This window comes from Mustela lutreola, chromosome 16 (genome assembly GCF_030435805.1).
Source record: "Mustela lutreola isolate mMusLut2 chromosome 16, mMusLut2.pri, whole genome shotgun sequence".
Lineage (NCBI taxonomy): Eukaryota > Metazoa > Chordata > Mammalia > Carnivora > Mustelidae > Mustela > Mustela lutreola.
The window spans coordinates 40152121-40161430 of record NC_081305.1 but is presented as its reverse complement, the minus strand read 5'-3'; the positions used below and the strand labels follow the sequence as shown (position 1 = coordinate 40161430).

The 9310-nt window shown below is 40.6% G+C and overlaps 1 protein-coding gene across 2 annotated transcripts in view; it reads right to left on the bottom strand.

Moving 5' to 3' along the window:
• Nucleotides 1-3766: 3766 nt before the first annotated feature.
• DPY19L3 (dpy-19 like C-mannosyltransferase 3) overlaps nucleotides 3767-9310 on the bottom strand; it is a 68916-nt gene continuing 63372 nt past the window's right edge. For both annotated transcript variants that reach the window (XM_059151275.1, XM_059151276.1), the window contains 2 exons: nucleotides 9013-9171; nucleotides 3767-7573 (listed from right to left, as the gene is read on the bottom strand). In XM_059151275.1, coding sequence (XP_059007258.1) covers nucleotides 7412-7573; nucleotides 9013-9171 — 321 coding nt within the window. In that variant the 3' untranslated portion in view covers nucleotides 3767-7411. The remainder of the gene's footprint in view (nucleotides 7574-9012; nucleotides 9172-9310) is intronic.

Below are 9310 nucleotides of genomic sequence, written 5' to 3'. Positions count from 1 at the left end.
GAGTTACAACTCTAGGATAAAGGGACATGTTTCCATTTGTTCCCCCCAGGTCTTAGTTTGGATATCTTCTTCTAACCTATCATCCAGTTGATCAATTCTCTCTTCAGTTGTATCTAATTTGTGATTTAACCTGAGTTACTGAGTACTTCATTTATTACACTTTTTGGTTCTCGTTATTCTTTTGGTTCTCGTTATGTTGTTCTTTTTCATAGTTTTCAGTTCACCTAAATTCTCCATCTTGTCATTTAATGTCTTAAATATAAATAAGCACAGTTACTCTAAAGTCCATGTTTTACATTCTATTATCTGATTGGACTGTGGCTATTTCTATTTCAATTCTGTTTCAGTCTTTTTTTTTTTTTAATTGAGTGCTATACATTATATATTTGGAAATGTAGAGATACTTTGAGGCCATGGATTAGGTTATCATCCTTCATAGCAGATTTACGTTTGCTTTGGACAGGCAGTTAGGATAACAGCCTCTCCTCCTCAGATTAAGGTATAGCCTTTCTTGTGTCTCATTTCAGTGGCTAGGGAGGTTCACCATAATCTCTCCATGTTGGCTGGACCACAACTCCAGTGTCTCCTCAGCACCGTGTAACCTCTGAAGCCCCTGTTCCGCTCTCTGCCATTTACCGGATATCCTCTGGTAAGCCACACACATGTGCTTAGTCAAAGACCCAAAGGGAACTTCTCAGGTTTCTTTCTCTGCAACACCCTCCTCTCTGGTGCCCTATCCCTCCAACTCCTACCAAATCCTAGCCACCCTAGTTATGAATTCCAATCCATTTCTTTCAGTAAGTCTGCCACTGTGTGAGCTCCATTGCCCTGTGCCATGGTTTCAAAGACTCCAAGGAGGAAGGGCAGGGTGAGATTGGGACTCTCCTTGTGTGCTTTCCTTCTCTTAAGGTTTATAGTCCTGGGTTAAGTGCTACCCAATAGTTTTGGCTAGACCCTGGTTTTCTTTTTAACCTATCAGTGGTAGGCAGTATCCTAAGATGGCCCCCAACTATCACCCCCTCATGAACATGCTCTGTATAATCCTCTCCACTTGGGTGTCAGTGGGCCCTGTGCGTAGGATGGTTATGATCATCATAATGTAATGATGATGTGGAAAAGGTGGACTTTCCACTCTGTGGAAAAGGTGAAGGGACTTTGTGGATGATATAATTCAGGTCCTAAGTCAGTAGGTTATTTTGAGTTAATGAAAATGGAAAATTATCATGGAGGGGCCTGACTCACTCAAGTGAAAAGCCTTAAAAGAGGAACTGGACCTTCCTGGAGAGATGCTCTCCTGCTGGCCTTGCAGAGGCAAACGGACATGTTGTAAAGTGTGAGTGGAGATGAGTGGCTTCCAGGAGATAAGGGGCTTCTGCAGCCACAAGTAATTTGATTCTGTGACTGATTTATTGTTTGCCTCAGAATTGTGTACATTAGTTCATATAATTCTTTTACCAGTTCTGATTCTAGTATTATGTCTTCTTTTACATCCTTAAATGATGTATTTTTGCCCTAAGTCAGATTTTTCCAGGTGTTTCTTTTAAAAAGAACTAGCTTTAAAACACCAGCTCTTTCTGGGATTTGTCCTTTCTACTATTTCCCTAGTTGGTTGATTTCAGTTCTTTTAAATTTTAATCTTCCTAGTTTCCTGATTTGTTGATTCTAATTTCTTTTTCATGATGAAAAATTCCAAACTAGCTTTAAACCAGAGCAACTCAATCTTGTTTGGCCTGTATGCCCCCCAAAACTCATTTTGATGTAAATAAACCCTGTCGTTATAATTCCATCTGCAAATATTTGAATAGAGGCATACCTCATTTTATTGCACTTTGCAGATATTGCTTTTTTTTTTTTTTTTTTTTTTAACAAATTGAAGGTTTGTGGCAAGCCTGCACTGAGAAATTCTTTTGGCACATTTTTTTCAACAGCATTTGCTCACTTTGTGTCTCTATGTCACATTTTGATAATTCTTGCAATATTAAACTTTTATTACAAGTATTTTTTCAAGATTTTATTTATTTGAGAAAGCAGACATGAGTGGGGGGAGGGGCAGATGGAGAAGCACACCACCCAGGCATCCCCCACCCCCACCCCAGTGAACAGGGAGCCCAACACTGGACTCCATCCCAGGACCCTGGGATCATGACCCGAGCTGAAGGCAGACACTTAACTGACTGAGCCACCCAGTGGCTTTATTATTGTTGTTGTTGTTGTTTTTAAGATTTTATTTATTTATTTGACAGACAGAGATCACACATAGGCAGAGAGGCAGAGAGAGAGGAAGGGAAGCTGGCTCCCTGCTGAGCAGAGGGCCTGACTTGGGGCTTGAACCCAGGACCCTGGGATCATGACCTGAGCTGAAGGCAGATGCTTAACTGACTGAGCCACCCAGGAGCCTTATTATATTTTTTATGATGACCTGTGATCAGTGATTAAAACTTGCTGAAAGCTCAGATGTACATTGCTTTTTTTTTAACATAATACTTTTGCACACTTAGGACTAGAGTATGATGTAAATTTAACATTTACATGCATGAGGAAACTAACAAAATCATCTGACTTACTTTATTGCAATGTTTGCTTTATTGTGGTGGTCTGGAACCCAGTCTACAATATCTCCAAGGTACGCCTATATAAATTCTAAAACAGGAGGACTTTAAAAAAATAATAAGTCTATATCACACCTAAGAATGTGTAATAATTCTTCAATATCGTCACTGTTCAAAGGGTTTACTAGAGTAGAGCTGGGGGACAGGCCAGAGCCAAGTTCAAGATGCCATCCTCCCAGAATACTCCTTGCTGTAATGGTTTGGTTTTCAAACACTAAGAAATACATTTTATGTGGCACCTCAGTTCAATCATGCCTACACGTATGACGAACTACGACTGCACAAAACAATACTTAGTTCCCCATATGGGCTGTCCCCTTCCCCTTCTCCTTTCCCTTTCTTTCTCCCAGTCTTCTTATGTTGGCTGCAACCCACTACACTGATTTCACATTACACTATAGTTCTATTATTTGCACTTCAAAAACCATACTATAAAGCCAACTTCTGAGTATTAAATTAGCTGAAAAAGTCTGAGATGAGTTTTGATGCCACTTTTGAAAGAAGGGGCAGAGAAACAGCATTTCGTCTTCTGTGTGCCTGGTGTCACATGCCAAACCATTCCCTGTTCAGTTCATTCCCATCCTGAGCCTTTCATTTATCTGTACTGTTTGTAACTCTTCCTATGCTAGAGACCATTTCAGCTCAAGAGCTTAAGAGCTTTCTAAGAGTCAGCACGAAATATCTGAGACCCCACAGCCAGTTTCTTCTATTTGGATGTACACTGGTCTCTCTGTTTCTGCTTGGAATTTCAGTATCTGCTTTGAACAATGTAACAGTCAAATACACTTATGTACAAGCTCTTACCAAAATGTGGACTACCACCCATCTTCCTGAATTACTGAAGACTGAGAATTAATCATCAAATAGAAACAACTCCAAAGGTGAAAACAAATAGCATTTACCTCTTTGAGGATAAATTCTGCTGATAGCAGCCTTCTCTTTAGAAATACAAACTATAATCTGAGGTTCAAGTGAAACAAGTAATGAGCTATCAAACCAAATTCCATGAAAAAATAAACTCCTACGCCATTAGCAAGTCCAGCCAAGACCTTGGCCTATCTATCTTGAAGGACTAGCCTCCACGTAGCATGTATTTAATACACTTTAGGAACTGGTTCCTTGGTTTCTGACCTTCAAAGAAAGGAAAGACACTCATCTTGTGTACTTTAAAAGAGCTTTATTTAGTATATAATCTCCGTACAGTTCAGTACAACAAACTATAAAAGCTCTTTGTAAGATTTTACCCAGAGGATGTTAAATACAGAAAGTCAATTGCCAGTTGCCACAAGAAAGCAAGCCGCTCTCACCTTGAAAGTTTTTTCCAACAACAGATAAGCACTCTCTTCTGGGCCAAAAGGTTGTCATATATAAAGCATTTGGGAGCATATTAACCAAGATACATGATCTGAGAATGTTTTAATGTCTTCCTATTAATTCCAAGGTTTAAATGAAATTTTAAAAATGGAGTATTTCTATGTTAACTCAGGTAGGTTTTTGCCAAAGATTAACTAAAATTGGTACATCTTAGACAAAGTTCCCGTGGAATCAGAATACACATTTTTAGTTAATTGTGAAGAAAAGATGCAGACCAGAGGAAGTATCTACATCTGCCCTCGCCCTACCTCACACACGCGCACACATGCACGCACATCCACACACACACCCCTAGCTGACCTCACAAAGTTCAAGAAAATAATCTCTAAGTGGACAACAGATGGCCTAGATAACACCTAATTATGCTCCTGGCTCATATATCTGAAATGAATCCCTATTTCTTAAGTCTGTAATAAAAGACTAACTGAAACCTTTCAACTGTAGTAGAAACTCTATTAGCCACTGTGATCACTATCAGTCATTTAATGAAATCATTTGATGAAGTAAGTAGATTCAAGTAGGGAATCATAACTTTAAATGTATAATTGTCCATTCATTTGCTAATCTTCTGCTGCGAAGCCAAGGTCTTTCCTTTGCAATGAGGGTTCAATGGTTCCAGTTCTATGCTTGCATAAATCCTACTAGTAATATGATGGTACATTTTAATACCTCTGGTCAGTCTAGATATTTTTAAAGGTGGAGTGAGTAGTTCAACCTATGAAGCAATCAAAGCTCAGAAATTTTCTTGAATTTTATGTTTTTCCAGTATTTTAGAATTTTCCCAACCACGCCTAATTTATTTAAAAGCAATTTTTAGTAGCCACTCAACCTTTATCAAACCTGACCAAAGCATTCCAGTTAATGTTCACAGAAACCGCTTTTTGCAGCCCTATTTCCTAGGTTTGTGTTGAACTGTGTCCTCACAACCAGGAGAACTGGCACAGAGCAGTTGGCACGGGCACAGAGCACACAGGAGGGAGCCCGGGCAGGAGGGGACACAGGGAGCGGCCTGGTCAGTCAGCTCACAGGAGGGAGGGAGACTGCGGGGTATGTGGTGAGTCATGTAAGCAGAGGACTGTTAAGAGCACTTATTGTACTTCGAGGTTCTTCTGAATGCTAACTCTGAAGCAAAATCAAGTGGTTATTCTAACCATAAAAAAACCCAAAACCAGCCACAATTTGAGGCTATTACCAAATATGACCACAGTCACAGAGATCTGTGTGGTGGGGAGCAAAGGCCCCGGGTGGTGCGCTCTGGCTTGGTGGCAGGCCAGGAGTCAGTCACTCTTCCTCTTTCCTCCCGTGGACTCCAACAAGAAGGTCATAAAAGAGAAACTGATGAGCACGAAGAATGTTTAACATGATTTGTTGACAAACCTGGTCATCAGAAAAGAAAAATGCTCTACATGGTCACAGTGTCTTGTAAAGAGTGTATGCATGGATTCTGTCTTGCAAGACTTTGTTGTTGTTGTTGTTGTTGTTTTTTGGCACTTTATATTTTTCACTGAAGACTCAACACTCAATGTCTTGGCAACAGTGGACCTAAACTAGGAGAGAAAGACTCCTGTGTGCCATCAAGGCAGAGATGATCAGCATACAAATTTAAGTACATGTTTCTTATACTGAGGCTCCGTATACTCAAATGCTTAGACTAGTGCATCTAGAAATAGTTGAAATAAAATGGAAATCTATCAAGAAGGTAATAGAGGACTTGAAAAACAAAACTACGTGGTCTAACATGTACCTTACATGTGCTTCATTTCAACTAAGAGTAAGGCACTCGCTGAAGGATAAACTGACCCATGCTGTCAGCCACACCAGGCATGCATCATTACTGGCTTAATTACAGTTTTAGCACTGATTAAAGTGTTTTATTATTGTATTATCCTAAACTGCAGTGGTCTCCAACCTTATTACAGGATACAGGAAAGACATAATTCAGGAGTTTCAGCTGCATAATCTAGTAACCTAGCCAGTGTCAATTTTTTTTTTTAATTTAAATAAGTTTTGATAAAAAAGCCGAGTATCCTGGAGTCCAACATGACAGTGTAATATTTCTTTTTGAATACTGTTTATTAAGTAGTAACTGAATGTGAAATAATTTGAACATGTGATATATCTATTTTGATGTCTAGGGTAATACACTTCCCTACAGCTGCAAGGAGAAACCTTTACATCATTTCCAACTGGCAAGAACAGGGGAGAAAGTTAATTTCATTAGCCATCTTGATTTAATTAAATGTGCAATATGCTTTTATCAGCAACTTTTACATGTCCCCCCTCATTAGAAATTAATTATAAAAGCAATTATCAAAAAATTTTTGAACAGGTATACATGATCCTCTTTGTTGTCTACAAATAAGCATGACTTAGAGGCACTTGGTTACCTTTTAGTAAGAAAAGGAATCACACTACCCAGGTCCTCACAGTAAGATTGGAGACCACAAATCAAACTGGTATGAAAATGCTCTCTGCCAAAAATATTGTATTAGTGAATTAGTAAGATAGAACATTTTAAAAATATTCAGACTTTGCAAGGTTCTAGGCTGTAAAAAATACAAAGTTTAAAAACAAAAAGTTTAGAAAATATTGCAAACCCAGTAAATTTAAATGAGTAAGAAATGAAGAAAAATTTTCTTACTTGCAGGATAGGCTAGACAGTATCAATAGATTTTAAAATAACACTAAACAGTAACAAAATCTGCATGGCTACATCACATTTCTGCTCCTTTCATGACTTACAATAAGGAATTTGTCACACTTTTCTATATCCAGCATTAAAACATGCACCCGCATGCACGTACACACGTACACACACACACACAACACATATACTGAAGTGCTAAACTTTACATTTCAGACAGTACACAACGAAAAGTTTTAGATATATACAAAGACCCAACATGATTTAAAAAAAAAAAATTAAAAGCATGACAGTTGGAAAACATAAAATTTTTAGGTGAAATAGGACGATAAGGAGCTTTTTAAAAAGCCACCCACTGGCCTTCACTAGTGAAACAACACTAAAGAATTTAATTATGCATCCCCTTAATTCGATTCTACCCTGTCTGAAGTCAATTAACAGTATTTCAATCCTGAACAGCTTCTGGATTTCTACTATGATGTGTGGCTGTTCAGGCCACCGTGGCCCACTTAGTGTTCTCCCTAGCAATGAGATTCTAGACCACTCCTAGGAAGTTGAGAACGTTTAGGCTAAAGAACATTAATGAAACAAGATAAAAAAGACAGAAGCTTGTGTAAGTAACTTTCAAGGACGGTAATGCTTGTGTAAACATCTCTACAACTTACTCATATCACAGCTTTGTGGTACAGGCTACAGGCTACCTAACGACATATGAAATGTTACTGCTGAGTTTCATTAGGATGGACTTCACGTATCAAAAATAGAGGCGGAACAGAGAGCTTGGTTACTTGTTTCTCGATAGCTTGTAAACGTGGAATGTTTTGTTCTGAAACACTCTGGTGAAGTATGCTGTGTAGGACGGCAGGTTCCTCTTTATCTCTTCACAGAAGCGAGGGTGTCCTGCAAGTTTCAAATCAGGATCGTTCTCTCCTGGGCCATCCATCATCTAAAGCCAAAACAAAACCAAATACAATTTGGGGGCAAAAATCATATTTATAGGAGTCAAGAGAAGTAGGAATAGGTGTCGGGTTTCTTTGAGAGTGATATGTTAGGTGAACGTAAATTCTATTATTTCAATGTCGGTGGCTACTGAAAGATCATTGGGTCCACCTCTTCCCCTTGGGAAGTATAAATCAAAGCTCAGGAGGGGAGCTGGGTATCACATGATGATCACCTTTAACGGCAAAGCTAGAAGTAGAACCTGGATCTCCTTGTTCTTAGGAACGTACCACACTGTTGCTCTCACAAAAATGAAGTACAGAGAAGAATGACTATGACCAGAAGAAGTCCTCCAACTCATTAGATGGCCTAGTTGGAAAAAATTTATACACGGATCAAAATTTAAATGCAGGTCTTTGGTCTGTTATACTCTGAATTGAAGATCATTAGGGACAGTTACTTTCCTTGGGCAAATATTTGAATCTCACGTTCTCATTCCTCCAGGTTTACTGAGGCGTAACTGGTGAATCAGATCGTGCACAGTTAAGGGATACAACCTGATGGTCTGATACACGTATTCATGGTGAGATGATCACCACAGTCAAGTTGAGGAACACATCGTGCTGGTCAAAGGACACACCGGCAGTTATTAGCCAACTGAGTCCCGCGCCTCTAACGTACAGCACAGGGACGACAGGTAAGAGCCCTAGAACCACACGCTTGAAACTTGCCATGAGAGTAGATCTCAGGTGTTCTGAATCTCCAATTCTGTACAATCAACGGTTTTTGTTTTTTTGAGATTTAGGCCAGGTATATCATTTTTTTCCCATTCACTTTTTTAAAGTATCTGTCAGCTTTTATACCAAATAGTTACAGCACACGTCACCTCTTAAAGGGAGGAAATCTTCTGCTTGTGCTAATCTGAGAGCTGGCATAGCTCCAAGAACATTTTCCTCAGGAGGAGGAGGGAGAGATAGCTTGCTCTGCTCTGGAGTGGAGGCTTGGCTACAGAAAGCCATCTTTGTGGCATTGTGCCCGTGGACAAAGGAGACAATGACAGGAGCAGCGGCTGGAATGGAGCCCTGCTGTCCCAGTCCCACGCACGTGCCAGCCAAAACGCTGCTTTGGAGCGTAGGTTTTTAAAAGGTTGAGGTTTTGGTTTTCATTTTAACAGCAAAGCCTTAAAGAATGGGCTTTCTGCAGAACCTCGGGTCACAAATCAGCTAAAGACAGAGCTGCTCTATTTGACAGGAGGTTGGAGCCTGAAGCCCCCTCATCTGTCCCCTCACCAGCCCTCACGGCCGTCACTGAAGTGCCAGAGCCTGGAGTCCCACAGGGCGCGGTGAAGCTGGGTACTCGGTTCATGACCTCGTTCTGTCATGTACAGAGGTGCGGATCGGACCTCCATCTCCAGAAGCCCCGCCCAGGACAAGGGGACAGGCTTACATGCCCATTGGCGATGTCCAGCAGGTCCCGCAGCCGGCAGCCTCGCTGGTGCCTTCGTTCGTAGCAGATGCTGTCTTCCAGAATGACGTAGTCAGCGCCAAAGGACCTCAGGAGGGCATGCACGTCCTCTGGGGACCTCTTCGCATAAATCTGATAAACCTGCAAGACGAGACAAGAGGGGAACAGGAAGAAATACCACTCAACTGCCAGGAAGCTACTGAAGGGGGATCTGACGTGGCAGCGTCCCGCAGGGGTTGAGTCGAAGACCCAGACACTCTTCCCACGCGGCACCTCACTC